We start from the raw sequence: 20,045 nt of genomic DNA, 5'->3' as shown, positions 1-20,045 counted from the left end.
TTAGGTGTCTAAACTTTTGACTGGTACTATATGTCTAAATGTAGTTCATGATGTGTGTGAGTGTCTTTGCTCGTTTATGGCCAACAAATCCTGTTTTCTTGTCGCTGGTGTGTATTTGTCTGGCCATAGTTTTGTTTGTTCGTGTTTGTTCTTTCAGACAGAATTGAATCAGACATTCAATGCTGTTACTGATCAGCCTCTGCTGATTGGTTTATCCAGCATCTGAGACGGAGCATGTAAGGGTAGGATACTGATGAAGTGCACTGTGCAAGGTCAGTTTTTAGCCTCCTCAGTGAAGCATCTCAGGCTGTCAGACAGACCATATAGAAGCTTGATTAATCAAACAGGAGATCATTCCAGGCCAGATTAATCAAACATGAAATTATTTATCAGTGGCTTGAGAGAGCCATTTATAACTGACAGCCCTTTGGACAATAATTTGTCTGTATGTGTGTGAGAGAGAGAGAGAGACCGTGAATCAGTGGGTGAACAGGTAGATTATCAGCCAGTCATCTCCCAGTTGATGGGGTCAGGTCCAGAGGAAAGCCCAGTCTCCCCTGCTACTGTTGAATCATCTCACTGGGGCTCCTCTCAGGACTCATTCCGCTGTCTAGCAGGAAGTAGGAACATGTTTGTGTAAGCGTTTGTGTCGCGTGTGCAGCCAGCCAGCCAGCAATATGAATATTCAGGCATCTGGCATCAAATCACTGTGTGCCAGAGAACACAGGCCACTGATTGCAGGAATACCAATGAGATGATGAACCACTCTCAAATTCCACTGATGCGTGTGTGAGAGAGACTGTCACTGCTTGCTGACATTTTCCATCCTCTATTCTCCTTATGGCTCTGTGTGCTCCAGGAAAAGGAATCCCAATGACGTGTTGACATGTTTCACTCTCATCCACTACATCATCTGTGGGCTGTGTCTTCATCACACATTCACCAGTGTGAATAAGGTTAGTGGGCCTGAGGAATAGGACCGGAGTAGGACCAGGCTTTACTGTGGCCCAGGGTTGGGTTACCACTACCCAGTAACCCACAGAGCACATACAGGTCCCAACTGGCTTAGGGCATGGGAACAGATAAGGAGGTATGGGGTGTATGACTCACCCCTTTGCCATTCTGTGGAGGCATCCACCAAATGTGTTTTAGGGAACTTCAATGATTTTCCTTCTCCTACTTAAATATGGAGTGCAGGGAGCCAAAGGGAGAGTAGAGGAGAGTAAATGTCAGCTTTTTCACACACACACCTGCCACAGAAGTGTGTGTATAAAAATAGATTGGGGGTCGGGTAAGGGGCGAGAGGACAAGTGAATTTATAATGGAGGGCAGGCCTGTGGAGAGGAGACATCTACTGTATACTCTCATCCATCTATCCTCTCTTTCGCAAACCTCTCTTTCTCAGTCCTCTCCTCTTCTCAGTCCTCTGTCGCAAACCTCTCTTTCTCAGTCCTCTCTTCTTCTCAGTCCTCTGTCGCAAACCTCTTTCTCAGTCCTCTGTCGCAAACCTCTCTCTTTCTGAAGCCTTTCTCTTTCGCAAACCTCTGTTTAATAGGCCAGGTATTGTCTTTAGGGTGCAGGCAGTGACAGAAGCTGGGGGTTTATTGAGTAAGCAGGTTTTTCATGGAGCTGTGCTTACCTGCGTGCATGCAAGTGTGTTTGTTTGTTTGTGTGAGAAGGAGCAGTTTTTTTTATCCCAGGAGTACAACAATGGCTGTGAGGGGTAATGGCAGGATGGTATCAAGATGACTGGCATGGTAAGCTCAGTAGTGCACTGCGCTGTTGGGCGATATTGTACAGTGTTGTTCTTAGCCCAAGGGTGTTTTTGTTGGGTGATGAACCCATCTGTGTTCTAAAAGGAAGTAGTCATAACATTCTTTTACATCTGTTCTTTTAGAAAAATGGCTATTGTGCGTCTGCTTCCTACATAACCCAGTGTGTGTGTGTGTGTGTGTGTGTGTGTATATAAGCATCCAGCTCACATTCTCTCATTGTCTCAGGCTCTGATTCCCTCTACCCCCTTCCCTCTGCCCCCCCCCCCCCCCCCCCCTCTCTGTCTCGCTCGCTCTCTCTTCTGCGCCATCTCTCTTTCATGAGGTTGTTCCCTCCCTCTCTCCCAACCTCCTCTCCTCAGAGGAGTGCACAGCAAAAGTGTTTTTGTGGCCGGTGTTGATTAATGTCAGTAGGAGTATTCTAATTACTACCCCCAGAGCCATAGCATTGAGGTGGTGAGCGCCCATGTGAGAGTAATGGCTGGTTTTTACCTGATCCCTTAACGACAGTGTATCCTGTTATTATACACACACACACACACTGCAGTTCCCAACACCTTATAGATCTCAGAAATTACAGGCCTGCAATACCTAACGACAGGCATTCTATAAAACAGATGCCACGCTTGGCATTTTGGTGTGTGTGTGTGACTTTGAAAGATGGGGGTGTGAATCTTGTTTACATCCTTGCTGTAATGTCTGCATATCAGCACACCTCTGTACATTACAAGCTTTAACTCGCGCTCACACACACTGGAAAGCATGGTGGACATAGCGCAGTGTGCATGTATTTCAGCACTCTTGAGTGAGTCTTGTTTCAAGTCTTAATCCTAATATAATCAGTCTACAAAGATGATTTCCTTCTGTTGTCTGGTTTCTTTAATGTGCCTCACCTTCTGTAATGGCCTCCTCTGTCCTCCACAGGGACATACACGGATCATTCTGAAGGTGTGTGTGAGTGCGCACGCACGCATGCTCGTGCATGTGTTGCTGTCATAATTCCCATCTCTTTATGGGTAAGAGGTGTGTGTGAGTGAATGGGCTCATACTGACAGATGGCTGCTTCCTTTCACTGATTGTGAATCACTTCTCAATTAACATTTTCCTATCTTTATGAGTAAGAAGGGTGTGTGTGCGTTCCTGTCAGAATTCCCATCTCTTTTATGAATAATGGATGTGTGTTTGTTTTTAGAGAAGTTGACTCCCCTGAATGTCATGATTTTCAAGGTGGTGATGGTCACCTTGGCTGTTAAAGACTGTTTATTGGCATTTAAAAGAGCCAACCACCTGTGCCACTGGCCCCTGGGAGGCGGGCTTTTGCATGTCATAGAGCTTAATTGTGCCGAAGGGACATGGAATTACACAGCTGGCAAGGGGGGAAAGAACAGTCAATCGAAGGGGTTGCTTTGATGACGTTTGTGCGTGTGTGTCAACACCGTCCACACACCGTGCAAAATCTTCCGAAACAGTCAATACCGAGGCTTTAATTAACTTCAACACACACACACACACACACACTCCACTCATATGAGGAATAGCATTTCATCTGTGGGCTTCATTCAGTAAGCTTCTTCTGTTGATGATGTTCACCTCCACGATCTCAGGCAGCCAGCGTTTTTACATCTCAAACCTCCATTCACTTTGAACTTCACAGCATTTCACACCCCCAGTCCACTCTGTCACAGAGCACAGTGTAGCCTACCACACCCCCAGTCCACTCTGTCACAGAGCACAGTGTAGCCTACCACAGCCCCAGTCCACTCTGTCACAGAGCACAGTGTAGCCTACCACACCCCCAGTCCACTCTGTCACAGAGCACAGTGTAGCCTACCACACCCCCAGTCCTCCTTTTCTGAAATATGAACATTCCATTAGAATATGAATCTGATTTTCTATTAGAATGGCTGGGGTGGAATGGGCTCTGTCTTATCAGCCCCTGCCCCTGCCAGGAGTTAGGAATACCTTCCATCTCTGGCTCTTCTCACTCTGCCCCTCACCTTCCTTTCACCCCCTCACCCTCCTCAGCTTTCTACTCTCACTCTTCTCCTCCCTTGCCTCCTTTCCCACTTCACTCTCATATTAAAGGGGCATTCCAGCTCATTTCTACAACACAAACGGCAACTGAACGTAAACCTTAAAGGGGCGTGTTTCAGTTAGGACCGAGGCTTTGACAGGCAGAGACAATGATCTCCAACAACCCTAATTTTAAAAACTGAATGGAGATTCCCCTTTAGGGACACGCACGCACAATATACACACACACACACACACACACACGGTGGTGGTGTTAATCACAAAGGAGAGATCAGAGGTTAGTGGTAATCCCCAGGTCCTACTGACAGATGGGTCTAGTAGAAGCACTGGAGAATTCCAGGCCTGAGGCCTTGTTCCCTGGCTCCCTCAGAAGTTGGTCTGGATCAAAGATCCGGGATGAGGAGAATTATTCTCAGAAGGTCAGACATAGCCAGCTGTTGCAGCTGATCAACACCTATTGACTACCAGTAACAGACACTGAAGCTGGGATGGCCTATAGGACCGCAGCTGCTGTGGTTCACTGGCTAAGCACTGGACCATGACCGCCCTGACCGAAATGTTGTGGTTAGGGTTCAGTCTGTGGCTTATCTGTGGTCAGTCTCTCTACGGGGGTGCTTGGAGTGTGAGGGTGAACAGTACCTTTTCGAAGTCAACAGAGCAGTTCCACCCTGATTTAAAACCTCAAACAGCAGCACATTCTTTTATAGATAAGCTATCGTAGGTGGTCAGCAGTTTGCTGTGACGATGTGTTGAGAACTTTCAGACAATGCACTTTAATTTTATTCTTTGTAAACTGCAGCTGTGTGTGTGTGGACCAATAAACTCCTGCATGGTGTTCATGCTCATGCCCCTCTAAGGGTGCAGGGAAGAAAAGGGGGTAAGTGTAGGGCACTTATTACATTGCCACGGATATTGGTTTTGAATGGCTTCTAAATTCAGCAAAAAAAGAAACATCCTCTCACTGTCAACTGCATTTATTTTCAGCAAACTTAATGTGTGTAAATATTTGTATGAACGTAAGATTTAACAACTGAGACATAAGCTGAACAAGTTCCACAGACGTGACTAACAGAAATGGAATAATGTGTCCCTGAACCAAGGGGGGGTCAAAATCTAAAGTAACAGTCTGTATCTGGTGTGGCCACCAGCTGCATTAAGTACTGCACCGCATCTCCTCATGGACTGCACCAGATTTGCCAGTTCTTGCTGTGAGATGTTACCCCACTCTTCCACCAAGGCACCTGCAAGTTCCCAGACATTTCTGGGGGGGAATGGCCCTAGCCCTCACCCTCCGATCCAATAGGTCCCAGACGTGCTCAATGGGAATGAGATCCGGGCTCTTCGCTGGCCATGGCAGAACACTGACATTGCTGTCTTGCAGGAAATCACGCACAGAACGAGCAGTATGGCTGGTGGCACCTCCTAATTGATCCCGCACCAGAGTACAGGCCTCAGTGTAACGCTCATTCCTTCGACGATAAACGCAAATCCGACCATTCCCCCCCCCCCCCCCCCCCCCCCCCCCCCCCTCAGTGAAGAGCACTTTTTGCCAGTCCTCTCTGGTCCAGCGACGGTGGCTTTGTGCCCATAAGCGACGTTGTTGCCGGTGATGTCTGGTGAGGACCTGCTGTACAACAGGCCTACAAGCCCTCAGTCCAGCCTATTGCGTACAGTCTGAGCACTGACGGAGGGATTGTGCATTCCTGGTGTAACTCAAAGTTGTTGTTGCCATCCTGTACCTGTCCCGCAGGTGTGATGTTCAGATGTAAAGATCCTGTGCAGGTGTTACACATGGACTGCAACTGCGAGGATGATCAGCTGTCCGTCCTGTAGTGCTGTCTTAGGCGTCTCACAGTACGGACATTGCAATTTATTGCCCTGGCCACATCTACAGTCCTCATGTCTCCTGCAGCATGCCTAAGGCACATTCACACAGATGAGCAGGGACCCTGGGCATCTTTCTGTTGGTGTTTTTCAGAGTTAGTAGAAAGGCCTCTTTAGTTTCCTATGTTTTCATAACTGTGACCTTAATTGCCTACCGTCTGTAAGCTGTTAGTGTCTTAACGACCGTTCCACAGGTGCATGTTACTTAATTGTTAATGGTTCATTGAACAAGCATGGGAAACGGTGTTTAAACCCTTTACAATGAAGATCTGTAAAGTTATTTGGATTTTTACGAATGATCTTTGAAAGACAGGGTCCTGAAAAAGGGACATTTCTTTTTTTTTTGCTGAGTTTATATTTGGCACAATGACCCCCCCCCCCCCCCCCCCTCTCTCTCACTCCCTTTCTCATATATATATATATATATATATATATATATATATATATATACATACATACATACACACACTCTCTCACCCACTTAAGACCTGTACTTGACAGAGCTTTGACACATCGCAAACATGATGCTAGCCTAACGGAATTAGCTTTCACCGCTAGGCTAGCACTCTCCACTGCTAAGGACAGACCTCTGCAATGTCACTGTAAGGATATAGTTACAGTAGGCTACGCTACACCTCTGCAGCAAACCAACCTATAGAGTTGCAGTACATTCTGTCATAGCACCAGATAAATGTACGTGAGGAGTGGTTGCAGTATATTCTGTCATAGCACCAGATAAATGTACGTGAGGAGTGGTTGCAGTACATTCTGTCATAGCACCAGATAAATGTACGTGAGGAGTGGTTGCAGTACATTCTGTCATAGCACCAGATAAATGTACGTGAGGAGTGGTTGCAGACATGGGCCTTTTGAGGTTAAACATCATGGCTTTTCCAGCCAAGATGTTTCCATCCAAAATCGATGATTCAAGATGAGAAATGTAAAAAAAAATATATATATAACTTGTTTTGCCAAGTTTGACAGTAGTTTACAACAAAGTGCAGCTGCCTTTCTGTGTTCCACTCCTTCATGTTGGACGACAGTGGTACTGGGTAGCTTAGAGGTGAGCTGAGACGAGTAGCCCCACATCAGTCAAAGATGGACACTGGCTCTTCCTCTGTAGCGTTCTATCCTCTGTCAGCGCTCTCTCTCTCTGTCAGCGCTCTCTCTCTCTGTCTCTCTCTTTCTGTCTCTCTCTCTCTCGGTCACACTCTGCGTCTCTCTGTACAAATGGAGAATATATTTTAATGAAATACTTCAGTAAAGCTAGTCCACTGCCCTCATCTCGCTTTCTACTCCTCTCGCTCTCTGTTTGGAGAGGGGGGGTGTGTGTGTGTATTTTTAATGATGTACCCCCCCCCCCCCACACACACACACACACACACACTTTCTGTTGGAGAAACAGCAGTTAAAATCAGGCAGACCCTTCCCCATCCCTTAAACATCACTAAACCTGGCAGTAAGAGCAACTGTTCAGTCCCCTCTCCCTCACTGTCATTCTGTTCAGTCCCCTCTCCCTCACTGTCATTCTGTTCAGTCCCCTCTCCCTCACTGTCATTCTGTTCAGTCCCCTCTCCCTCCCTGTCATTCTGTTCAGTCCCCTCTCCCTCCGTCATTCTGTTCAGTCCCCTCTCCCTCACTGTCATTCTGTTCAGTCCCCTCTCCCTCACTGTCATTCTGTTCAGTCCCCTCTCCCTCACTGTCATTCTGTTCAGTCCCCTTTCCCTCACTGTCATTCTGTTCAGTCCCCTCTCCCTCACTGTCATTCTGTTCAGTCCCCTCTCCCTCACTGTCATTCTGTTCAGTCCCCTCTCCCTCACTGTCATTCTGTTCAGTCCCCTCTCCCTCACTGTCATTCTGTTCAGTCCCCTCTCCCTCACTGTCATTCTGTTCAGTCCCCTCTCCCTCCGTCATTCTGTTCAGTCCCCTCTCCCTCCTTGTCATTCTGTTCAGTCCCCTGTCCCTCCCTCAGTCAGCCTAATGAGACCTACAGTACATAACTCTCCCTGGATCTAATAACCTCACTGTCTGACGGACGTCTATGGTAAAGAGATATGGCTGTTGTCATTGGATGAGGGTGGAGGGGTTATTCGTTTGGGTTGGGCGAGGCATATGGTGTGGGAGGGGATTTGGAAAGTGTTCAGTTGAGGGGAGATGGTCTTCAGGGTGGGCGGTTATATAAGGGGTGTGTGTAAGGAGGGGGAATCTGCTGGTAGAGCAAAGCTGTGACATTCCTCACACTCGCTGCTGAAGAACACTGGGAAAACTCCAGTGTGTGGACAGTGTGCATCTCAATAGAGTAAATGCACAAAGTATCTCATCAGGAGAGCATATTTGCTGCCTTTCTGTCGCTCTGCTGACAGATGCCTCTCATGTGATGGGATCTGCTGCTTTGTTGTCTTGGTGAAGCACCGTCGCAAGGCCAACTCCCACGACATGGTAATTCTGCTCATTAGGGTAGGCTGTTATTAAGAGCCTTCTGCGACTGCTGTCCACATTTTTCTTTTTCCTTTTTTTTACGTTTGAAAAACACATTTATACATAAGAAGCTAACAAAAAGTTACAGACACACACAATGGCTACATCTCATCTGCCCCGACCCGCATGCTGCATTATGCTTTGCCACTTCAATTGTACCAATTTAGTTTTTCTCAGGTGCCCATGCTATTTCAATAATAAATCATGAGATTTTTTCCACTGTGTCAACGGTTTTTAGTGTACGTTTTCTAAAGATGAGTGGTAGGAAAAGGGTCTTTCTAACTGACGTTTATGTAGAATGTTAGGCACAAAATATTTTTAAGCATAATTGAGAATACATAAAGTCTGAAACCCAACTCCCAGTGGACGGTCTGGTAGAAGGATGTCGTTTGTGGCTATCAAACCCCCCCCAGTCAGCACACACTAGTTAGCCACTGTGATGATTAAGGCAGCAGCAGAACTGTCGGCCGTGCACACGCAGCAGATAAGAGTTCTCAGAGCAGTGTTATCTCTCTCTCTCACACACACACTCTCCGTCATTCTTCTCTCCATACTTCTGTCATCCTTTTGTTCTTCTCTCCCCAGTCCTCCGTTCCTCTCCCCTTCACGACACACAGCAAATAACACAGCCCAGATAAGTCACACACACTTCTACCATCCCCTCTCTGTGTCTGTCTCTCACTCTCGGTGTATAAACCATGACTGCTACTGTTTCGTCCTTTTTCTCAGGCGACTGATAATATCTGGGTAATAGTAGACATGTTGGTGTCCCGGTAGGTGTAAAGTAGTTGAGTAGGGTGGTGCTGATCACAGTTGATCAGTGGGACTAGGACGGGTCAGAGTAGAGCAGGGCTGAGCTCTTTACAGGTGTCCGATCATCCACCCTGTCCCTTAACAGGATAACTAAGACTTGTTATCCTGTTTTCTTTGCTTATCCAGGGTTAATGACTGTGTGTTCACTCACATATAAACACACACACACACACACACACACACACACACACACACACACATATCTGCTCTTTGGATGTCTGAAAGGATACATCGCCATTGTTAACCCAGACAGGCCTTGTACTTCACAATAAGCAGCAATTAATGTGGTCACTACTGTCCCATGTAGTTCCTCCAGACAAAAGACCTCTGACCTCCTTATGATCCCTGCGGTTACTATGGTAACCACAGGAGAGAAGGAATGTCTGAGATGCGTCCCCACGCAAGCTCAGAGAGAGAGGCCAGAGAAAGAGGCCTAGACGGATATTCCACCCGTAGGCCTCGCTCCCAAAGCGAGCACAGAGGGGTTGTGGGAACCGCAGGCAGAGGGGAAGGGGTCGGATACAGAGAGCAAGGGACAGTCACAGAGCGAGCGGAAGCGAGAGAGCCAGAGAAATATTGTGAGGGAGAGTCAGAAAGTGAAGCGAATTGAAATGTTAGGCAGAAACCGTTTCTGAGTGATAAGGCAGAAGATCATGCTCTGTCTGGGGCATATAAGCGCTAAGCCCCCTGTTAGTCAAAAGCGTCTAATTATTTTACACTAATATCTTTCTCTTTTGGCTCAGCTTGGCTAGGCTTGAATCTCTGGCCATGATTCAGTGAAGGAGGAGAACAACGAGCCGTTCTCTTTGTTGTGAAGCGTTGCATATCTGTCTGTCAAAGGGTGTGCCGTTATCGCATGCCTGAAATGAACAGCCAAGGATAGACTTTCTCTTGCTCAGCTGTATTCCACAGCACGGCGGGAGGGGAAGCGTGTTTAGCTAGTGGTGCAGTTTCTCCCCCTCCTTACCTATGGCTATTTATCTCCTGCTTTATCTGGGTTTCAGCAAGGAACTGAGGATGGCTAGGTCACCGCTACTGTAGCCTGTCTTCTCCCCCGTGTGTGTGTGTGTGTGTGTGTGTGTGAGACTACAGTGCGGGCGCACCCACATGGTTTTATTCTGTGTGGCAGGGCAGAGCTGTGAACATCACTTAGTTTACAATTTCTTACAGTTTACACCATGTATAACTCTTGACTTCAGTATAGCCAGCTCACTGTAGCTCTCTCTCCCTCCTCCTTCTTGTCCCAGGCGGCGGCTGACTTTGCCAAGGCCCATCTGTCGGAGGCGTTGCGTCAGCAGCTCCTGAGCTACGACCGGGAGAAGGAGAAGGAGAAGAATGAGAGCAGCAGTGGTGGTCTGTCCTATTCCTCCATTCTGGAGCAGCAGATCCTGGCTCTGGACAGGGACATGCTGGACAAGCTGTCAGCCGTCTACAACGAAGCAGGTCAGAGGGCAGGGCAGCCAGGGGTTAAAGGTCACAGCCACAACTCTGTGGGCAGACATGTTCCACTAATCTAACAACAGTTTATACCTTAATCCTGAATTTAACATTAGAGGGAAAATATGTACCATTGCCTACAAAAAAAACTGAATAGGCTATAATGTGTAGTGCTGACTTCACTGTTAGTTGGATGCCCCAATCTTGTGATCCGTGTTGTACCGTGACCACAATTCTTTGTTTTGGATTGATTGCACTAATTTCTGCATGCTCAAACACTGTTGTCTGAGAAATTCTCAAATGATGGCTATAGTTTGTTTGGGGACAGAGCGAAGAGTTTGTTGAAATAGCTGTGGTGTTTTTGATAGCGAGAGCTAGGGGAAATGAAGCTTGTAAAAATAGCTGTGGTTGAGGGGGGTGTATGAGCTTGTTTTGTGTACATGAGTGGGGTTGGCTAGGGGCAGACATGCACTTCTCCTGGACTCTTATAAGGAAGGAGCCCATTACTATTATGATGTTTGCTCACATTGGTTTGCGCATTCCTACACTTGTTTTTCTAGGAGCCCTAAATTGCTGCTCGCAAAGTATTTCTGACTTTGGGCTTAGGCTCCGGCCGTGCTGCGTATTCAGCTGTTGAAATATAGCTTTATCTTCATCAGACATAGACACAGACGTAGCAGTAACAAGGGAGAAGGAGGGAGAGAAAGTGCCAAAGCCCTCTCCTCAGCTGCCTCTCCTCAGGGTGGCTTGACAGATGGTGCTTTCAGAAAGTGTTCATACCCCTTGACTTATTCCACATTGTGTTGTTACAGCCTGAATTCAAAATTGATTACATAGATTTTTTATCTCACCCATCTATACACAATACGCCATAATGACAAAGTGAACACATGTTTTTAGACATTTTTGCATATTTATTGGAAATGAAATGCAGAAATATGTCATTTACACAAGTATTCACAATCTTGATTCATTACTTTGTAGGAGCACATTGACAGCAATTACAGCTGTGTGTCTTTTTGGGTACATCTCAAAGTTTTCCACACCTGGATTGTGCAACAATTGCCCATTTATTGTTTTCAAAATTCTTCAACTCTGTCAAATTGGTGGTTGATTGTTGCTACACAAACATTTTCAGGTCTTGCCATACATTTTCAAATTGATTTAAGTCAAAAGTATAACTCAGCCACTCAGCAACATTCACTGTCTTCTTGGTAAGCAACTCCAGTGTAGATTTGGACTTGTTTTATGTTATTGTCCTGCTGAAAGGTGAATTCATCACCCAGTGTCTGGTGGAAAGCAGACTGAAGCAGGTTTTCCTCTAGGATTTTGCCACTGCTTAGCTCCATTCTTTCTGTTTTATCCTGAAAAACTCCCCAGTCCTTAATGATTACAAATATACCCAAACTATTACAGACTACAAAGGGAAGTGCAGCTGCAAGCTGCCCGGTGACCCAAGCCTACCAGATGAGCTAAATTACTTCTATGCTCGCTTCGAGGCAAGCAACACTGAAGCATGCATGTGGGAACCAACAGTTCTGGTGAAATAACGCTCTCTGTAGCTGATATAAGAACTTTAAACAGGTCAACATTCACAAGGCCGCAGATGGATTACCAGGACATGTACTCTGAGCATGCGCTGACCAACTGGCCAAGTGTCTTCACTGACATTTTCAACCTGTCCCTGACTGAGTCGGTAATACCAACATGTTTCAAGCAGACCACAATGGTCCCTGTGACCAAGAACACCAAGGTAACCTGCCTAAATGACTACTGACCCGTAGCACTCACGTCTGTAGCCACGAAGTGCTTTGAAAGGCTGGTCATGGCTCACAACACCATTATCCCAGAAACCCTAGACCCACTCCAATTTGCATACCGCCGCAACAGGTCCACAGATGATGCAATCTCTATTGCACTCCACACTGCCCTTTCACACCTGGACAAAAGGAACACCTATGTGAGAATGCTATTCATTGACTACAGCTCAGCGTTCAACATCATAGTACCCTCAAAGCTCATCACTAAGCTAAGGACCCTGGGACTAAACACCTCTCTCTGCAACTGGATCCTGGACTTCCTGACGGGCCGACCCCAGGTGGTAAGGGTAGGTACCCACACATCCGCCACGCTGATCCTCAACACGGGGGCCCCTCAGGGGTGCGTGCTCAGTCCCCTCCTGTACTCATGACTGCATGGCCAAGCACGACTCCAACACCATCATTAAGTTTGCCAATGACACAACAGTGGTAGGCCTAATCACTGACAACGATGATACAGCCTATAGGGAGGAGGTCAGTGACCTGGCAGTGTGGTGCCAGGATAACAACCTGTCCCTCAATGTGATCAAGACGACAGGAGATGATCGTGGACTACAGGAAAAGGTGGGCCGAGCACTCCCCCATTCTCATTGACAGGGCTGTAAGTGGAGTAGGTTGAGAGCTTCAAGTTCCTTGGTGTCAACATCACCAACGAACTATCATGGTCCAAACACACAGTCGTCCAAACAGACAGTCGGGCACGACAAAACTATTCCCCCTCAGGAGACTGAAAATATTTGGCATGGGTCCTCAGATCCTCAAAGTTATACAGCTGCACCATTGAGAGCATCCTGACTGGTTGCATCACTGCCTGGTATGGCAACAGCTCGGCCTCCGACCGCAAGGTACTACATAGGGTAGTGCGTACGGCCTGGTACATCACTGGAGTCAAGCTTCCTGCAATCCAGGACCTCTATACCAGGCAGTGTCAGAGGAAGGCCCTAAAAATTGTCAAAGGCTCCAGCCACCCTAGTCATAGACTGTTCTCTCTGCTACCACATGGCAAGCGGTACCGAAGCGCCAACTCTAGGTCCGAAAGGCTTCTTCACACAGCTTCCTCCCCCAAGCCATAAGACTCCTGAACAGCTAATCAAATGGCTACCCGGGCTATTTGCATTTTACGCTGCTGCTACTTTCTGTTTTATTATCTATGCATAGCCACTTTACCTCTGTGCCCCCGCACATTGACTCTGTACCGGTACCCCTTGTATATAGCCTCGCTATTGTTATTTTATTGTTAATCTTTCATTTTGTTATTTTTCAAAAAAAGGTTCTTATGTATTTATTTTTTACTTCAGTTTATTTTAGTAAATACTTTCTTAACACTTATTTTTCTTAACTGAATTGTTGGTTAAGGGCTTGTAAGTAAGCATTTCACGAAGTTCTACACCTGTGACATGCGCCGAATACAACAAGTAAAATGTGATTTGATAACATGATGCAGCCACCACTATACTTGAAAATATGGAGTGGTACTCAGTAATATGTTGTATTCAGGACAAAAAGTGAATTGCTTTGCCACAGATTTTTTTTTTGCAGTTTTACTTTAGTGTGTTTTTGCAAACAAGATGCATGTTTTAGAATATTATTCTGTACAGACTTCCTTCTTTTCACTCTGTCAATTAGCTTAGTATTGTGGAGTAACTACAATGTTGTTGATCCATCACAGCCATTTAAATCTAACTGTATTAAAGTCACTGTTGGCCTCATGGTGAAATCCCCTGAGCGGTTTCCTTCCTCACAGGCGTCCTTCCTAACTCAGTTGCCGGAATCTTTGTAGTGACTGGGTGTATTGATGCACCATCCGAAGTGTAATTAATAACTTCACCATGCTTAAAGGGATACTCTGCTTTTTAAATATCTACCAATAGGTGCCCTTTTTTTGCGAGGCATTGGAAAACCTCCCTCATCTTTGTTGAATCTGTTTGAAATTCACTGCTCTACTGCGGGACCGTACAATTATCTGTATGTGTGGGGTACAGAGATGAGGTAGTCGATCAAAAATCATATTAAACACTATTGCTCACAGAGTGAGTCCATGCAACTTATTAAGCAAATTTGTATTCCTGGACTTATTTAGGCTTTTCATTTTAAAATCATTTGTAAAAATGTCTAAACACATATTTCCACTTTGATATTATGGGTATTGTGTGTAGGCCAGTGAGACACACTCTCAATTTCATCGATTTTATATTCATGCTGTAACACAACAAAATGCGGAAAAAGTCTAGGGGTGTCAATCATTTCTGAAGGCACTGTACAGAGCATTCGGAAAGTATTCTACTTTCTCCATATTTTGTTACAGCCTTATTCTAAAGTGGATTAAATAAATCCCTACCCCATCAATCTACACACAATATGCCATAATGACAAAGTTAAAACAGGTTTTTAGAAATGTTTGCACATTTATTACAACAAAAAAAAAAACATACCTTATAAAGTAGAACCTTTGCTATGAGACTCAATTCAGCTCAGTTTCATCCTGTTTCCGTTGATCATCCTTGATGTTTCAACAACTTGATTGGAGTCCACCTATGGTAAATTTAAACGGATTGGACATGATTTGGAAAGGCATACACCTGTTCTTATATAAGGTCCCACAGTTGACAGTGCATGTAAGAGCAAAAACCAAGCCATGAGGTTCAAGGAATTGTCCATAGAGCTCAGAGACAGGATTGTGTCGAGGCACAGATCTGGGGAAGGGTACCAAACTTTTTTTGCAGGGACTGGGAGACTAGTCAGGATTTAGGGAAGGATGAACAGAGCAAAGTACAGAGATCCTTGATGAAACTTCCTCCAGAGTGCTCTGAACATCTTGGAGAGACCTGAAAATAGCTGTGCAGTGACGTTCCCCAACCACCCTGACAGAGCTTGACAGGATCTGCAGAGAAGAATGGGAGAAACTCCCCAAATACAGGTGTGCCAAGCTTGTATAGTCAATACCCAAGAAGACTCAGTGCTGTAATCGCTTTCAACAAAGTACTGAGTAAAGGTTGTGGTTACTTATGTAAAAGTGATATTTCCGTCTTTTTAAAAGTTTTAATAAATTAGCAAAAAAACATCTTAACCTGTTTTTGCTTTTTCATTATGGGGTATTTTGTGTAGATTGATGAGGGACAAACTATTTAATCAGTTTTAGACGTGAAAAGGTCTGAATACTTTCTGAATGCCCTGTGTGGAGGGCCAGAGGGTATAGAGTTACATGGTAAGGGGAATAGAAAGAACGGGGAAGGAGGACAAAAGAGAGAGAAAAGGGTTGGACAGAGACAAAGGGCCAGTGTATGGAACAGAGGGAAAGAGAGTAAGCCAAGGGACAAAAATAGGGTTGGTGATATGATAAAGATGACAGAAGGTGATACTGAAAGGGGAAGAGTGTCGTCCTGAACTCATAGAGCGAGGGAGATGGAGCGCCATCCATCTTCACCGCCACCCGTACTCGTATAGCACCCACAGGACCAGAGGGGGGGGGGGGGGGGGGAGAGGGGGAGCGAAGTTGTCACAACAGATCCAATGATGGTATATTCAGAATGTAGGGAAGAGGGAGCTAAAATATTAATGATGAGCTGGTGGTAAAGACTCGCTTCACACACTGCGATTTTAGGAATGCAGCACACGCAATGTCTCTGCCTCTCTCCGGGGATTCGGGATCCTGACATAACTTAATGTTCGGAGTGGGAGGTGGAGAAAGAGGGAGAGCGTCCGAGAGGAAGAGAACGAACTAGTGAGAATTCCAGAGGGTGTTCTACGGAATATAATTCTTTGCATGTAACTTTATTATTCTGAGTGGGAGTTGGGGGAGAGAGAGTGATGGAGTGTATTATCCTATAGAGTGTACAGTTCACTATAGTAGTTTATTCACAGCACAGAACCTCGTGACTCGGATGAGTGTGTAATTGAATGCGTGGCTGGTATTAAAGGCCTTTCAAGCGGTCAGGCTGTGTCAGTCACATTCTACTGGAGGTCATGTGACACCATGATTGTAAAAGTAGAACCCGTGTTGTACCCGAGACCATAACAAGCTAACTCCCGGGCTGGGCGTGACAGTTGACTTTTGGGTTTCTCCTCCTGCGACGTGCCCACTTAGTGAAGGCACTACCTCTGTTTGTCATTTACATGTTAGTCATTTAGCAGACTCTCTTCTCCAGAGCCACTTACAGTAGTGACTACATACATTATCATATTGGTCCCCTGTGGGAATCAAACCCACAACCTTGGCATTGCAAGCGCCATGCTCTACCAACTGAGCCACACGGGACCACTCACCTCCCTTTTGACCTCCTCTCTGCAGAAATCCCAGATGCTGATAGAAATCGATTGTGTGATCTGCGTCACTCAGTCTAGTGGAAAAGGCTAAACTAGCCTACTCACAAGTCCCATCTTCCTTCTCTCCCACCCCTCCACCCCTTCCTCTCTCCCACCCCTCCACCCCTTCCTCTCTCCCACCCCTCTCCCATCCATTCCTCCCTCTCTCCCATCCCTTCCACCCCTCCATCCCTTCCTCTCTCCCATCCATTCCTCCCTCTCTCCCATCCCTTCCACCCCTCCATCCCTTCCTCTCTCCCACCCCTCTCTCATCCATTCCTCCCTCTCTCCCATCCCTTCCACCCCTCCACCCCTTCCTCTCTCCCTCCCTCCCATCCCTCCTTTCCCTCCAAAGAAAGATGCCCTGTTGATTCCCAGACTGAGGTTTCAACCGTCCCCCTCTTAGCCCCATTATGTTCATTATCCTCCTGTATTTCACTCATCCCTTTGTTTGGACGACAGGAAGAATGATTTAAGTTTGAGCCCAAAGATAATCTTACCATAAAGATACGCTACATTTAAAAAAAAGTCATGCTTTTGTGTTGCAAGGCATTAGTCAGCCATGTATTGAAATTGCTCTGAGTTTTCAGCCCAACTGCCTCCCTGAGCCTTTTTTTGGGGGGGGGTCAGTTGGACTGGTAATTGTTTTTGATTGTTGTCCTTATATCTGATTGAGCGGGTAGCTCATTTAGGGACTAAAGCGTTGAGCTTTTGTTGTTATCAGGGCGAACAGAGTCCCCAGGGCAACCTATCAGATGTATCCCTCGCTTCTTTCATCCAGCCATCCATTGTTTATCTGGGAACAATAGAAGGAAAAAGAGAAAAGTGAGTGAGAGGCCCCTGATGAAATGGCCAAGAGCTAAGTCTATTCAAACCGTCTTTTATTACAGTGCGTTATTTATTTAACATTTCTTTGGCCTGGTATGTCTAAGAGGACCACTACTCTCTTTATAGTCAGGACCTGGGGTTAATAGGGAAAAGCTGATATCTAGACCAGCACAGGATATATGAGGAAGCCATTTATTTTGGACTGGGTAGTAGATGTTCGTTCTATTTTTTAATTTTTAGAAAGTGGGTAGACAATGGCATGGACATAGTTATGTGCACACACTAAAGTAGGCTAATTGGAGAATTTGACATGCCCAGGCCATGTCTAATGCTCAGAAAAAAGAGAGCGGAACAGGGTAGAGCCTAGCTAATTGAAGAAGAGAGTTAGCCTAGGTACATTATGTTACGTTAATTAAAAATGTGAACTAACGTAGATATCCTAGGCTAATTGGAGAAATCAATCTGTAGGTATCCTTGGCTAATTGAAGGAGTGAACTAGCTCAGGTATGCTAGGGTAATTTGGAGAAGTCAGTCTATGTAGGTATGCTAGATTTAATTGGGTTTGTGGATGTGCACGGGGCAACGTTGAGCTAATCATGTTTGTGCTAGGATGATGGTTTAATTGGAAAAGGAGAGGTACAGTGCCTTGCGAAAGTATTCGGCCCCCTTGAACTTTGCGACCTTTTGCCACATTTCAGGCGTCAAACATAAAGATATAAAACTGTATTTTTTTGTGAAGAATCAACAACAAGTGGAACACAAACATGAAGTGGAACGACATTTATTGGATATTTCAAACTTTTTTAACAAATCAAAAACTGAAAAATTGGGCGTGTAAAATTATTCAGCCCCTTTACTTTCAGTGCAGCAAACTCTCTCCAGAAGTTCAGTGAGGATCTCTGAATGATCCAATGTTGACCTAAATGACTAATGATGATAAATACAATCCACCTGTGTGTAATCAAGTCTCCGTATAAATGCACCTGCACTGTGATAGTCTCAGAGGTCCGTCAAAAGCGCAGAGAGCATCATGAAGAACAAGGAACACACCAGGCAGGTCCGAGATACTGCTGTGAAGAAGTTTAAAGCCGGATTTGGATACAAAAAGATTTCCCAAGCTTTAAACATCCCAAGGAGCACTGTGAAAGCGATAATATTGAAATGGAAGGAGTATCAGACCACTGCAAATCTACCAAGACCTGGCCGTCCCTCTAAACTTTCAGCTCATACAAGGAGAAGACTGATCAGAGATGCAGCCAAAAGGCCCATGATCACTCTGGATGAACTGCAGAGATCTACAGCTGAGGTGGGAGACTCTGTCCATAGGACAACAATCAGTTGTATATTGCCCAAATCTGGCCTTTATGGAAGAGTGGCAAGAAGAAAGCCATTTCTTAAAGATATCCATAAAAAGTGTCGTTTAAAGTTTGCCACAAGCCACCTGGGAGACACACCAAACATGTGGAAGAAGGTGCTCTGGTCAGATGAAACCAAAATTGAACTTTTTGGCAACAATGCAAAACGTTATGTTTGGCGTAAAAGCAACACAGCTGAACACACCATCCCCACTGTCAAACATGGTGGTGGCAGCATCATGGTTTGGGCCTGCTTTTCTTCAGCAGGGACAGGGAAGATGGTTAAAATTGATGGGAAGATGGATGGAGCCAAATACAGGACCATTCTGGAAGAAAACCTGATGGAGTCTGCAAAAGACCTGAGACTGGGACGGAGATTTGTCTTCCAACAAGATCCAAAACATAAAGCAAAATCTACAATGGAATGGTTAAAAAATAAACATATCCAGGTGTTAGCTTGGCCAAGTCAAAGTCCAGACCTGAATCCAATCGAGAATCTGTGGAAAGAACTGAAAACTGCTGTTCACAAATGCTCTCCATCCAACCTCACTGAGCTCGAGCTGTTTTGCAAGGAGGAATGGGAAAAAATGTCAGTCTCTCGATGTGCAAAACTGATAGAGACATACCCCAAGCGACTTACAGCTGTAATCGCAGCAAAAGGTGGCGCTACAAATTATTAACTTAAGGGGGCTGAATAATTTTGCACGCCCAATTTTTCAGTTTTTGATTTGTTAAAAAAGTTTGAAATATCCAATAAATGTCGTTCCACTTCATGATTGTGTCCCACTTGTTGTTGATTCTTCACAAAAAAATACAGTTTTATATCTTTATGTTTGAAGCCTGAAATGTGGCAAAAGGTCGCAAAGTTCAAGGGGGCCGAATACTTTCGCAAGGCACTGTATGTGTGTGTGCGGCTCTGTGAAACTAATTGGGGAAGGGTGCGCTTGCAGGGCAGTACAGCCCATTTTCTCCATCACAACGGGAGCCCGATTAAGAAATAATTAGCTAAACGGCATGGTACAGAGGTGCCAGTTGTCGACCGGAGCAGGAGAGGATTAGACACACACAGAGAGATGAAAAGATAGAATGGCCAACTTTTGTGTTCACTCTCCTATCTCCCACCTTGTTTCCACTTTCTCTCTACCCCCACTTTCCTGCTGTCTGCCCAATCCTCTCTTTCTCTACCCCCACTTTCCTGCTGTCTGCCCCATTCTCTCTTTCTCTACCCCCACTTTCCTGCTGTCTGCCCCATCCTCTTTCTCTACCTCCACTTTCCTGCTGTCTGCCCCATCCTCTCTTTCTCTACCCCCACTTTCCTGCTG

The 20,045-nt window shown here is 45.6% G+C and overlaps 1 protein-coding gene and 1 non-coding gene across 2 annotated transcripts in view; one reads left to right on the top strand and one right to left on the bottom strand.

Annotated features, from left to right (window-relative positions):
• The window catches only part of LOC110507635 (protein phosphatase 1L), a 40,633-nt gene that overhangs the window by 14,111 nt on the left and 6,477 nt on the right, over positions 1 to 20,045 (top strand). Inside the window, exon 2 of the mRNA XM_021587749.2 lies at positions 10,229 to 10,424. Within this exon, the coding sequence (XP_021443424.1) occupies positions 10,229 to 10,424 (196 nt within the window). The remainder of the gene's footprint in view (positions 1 to 10,228; positions 10,425 to 20,045) is intronic.
• On the bottom strand, positions 16,420 to 16,495 carry trnaa-ugc. Its single transcript has one exon. It is a non-coding gene; the product is annotated as a tRNA-Ala (tRNA).

Source organism: Oncorhynchus mykiss, chromosome 27 (assembly GCF_013265735.2).
Source record: "Oncorhynchus mykiss isolate Arlee chromosome 27, USDA_OmykA_1.1, whole genome shotgun sequence".
NCBI lineage: Eukaryota > Metazoa > Chordata > Actinopteri > Salmoniformes > Salmonidae > Oncorhynchus > Oncorhynchus mykiss.
The sequence above is the reverse complement of the archived record's forward strand: the minus strand, read 5'-3'. Positions and strand labels throughout refer to the sequence as shown.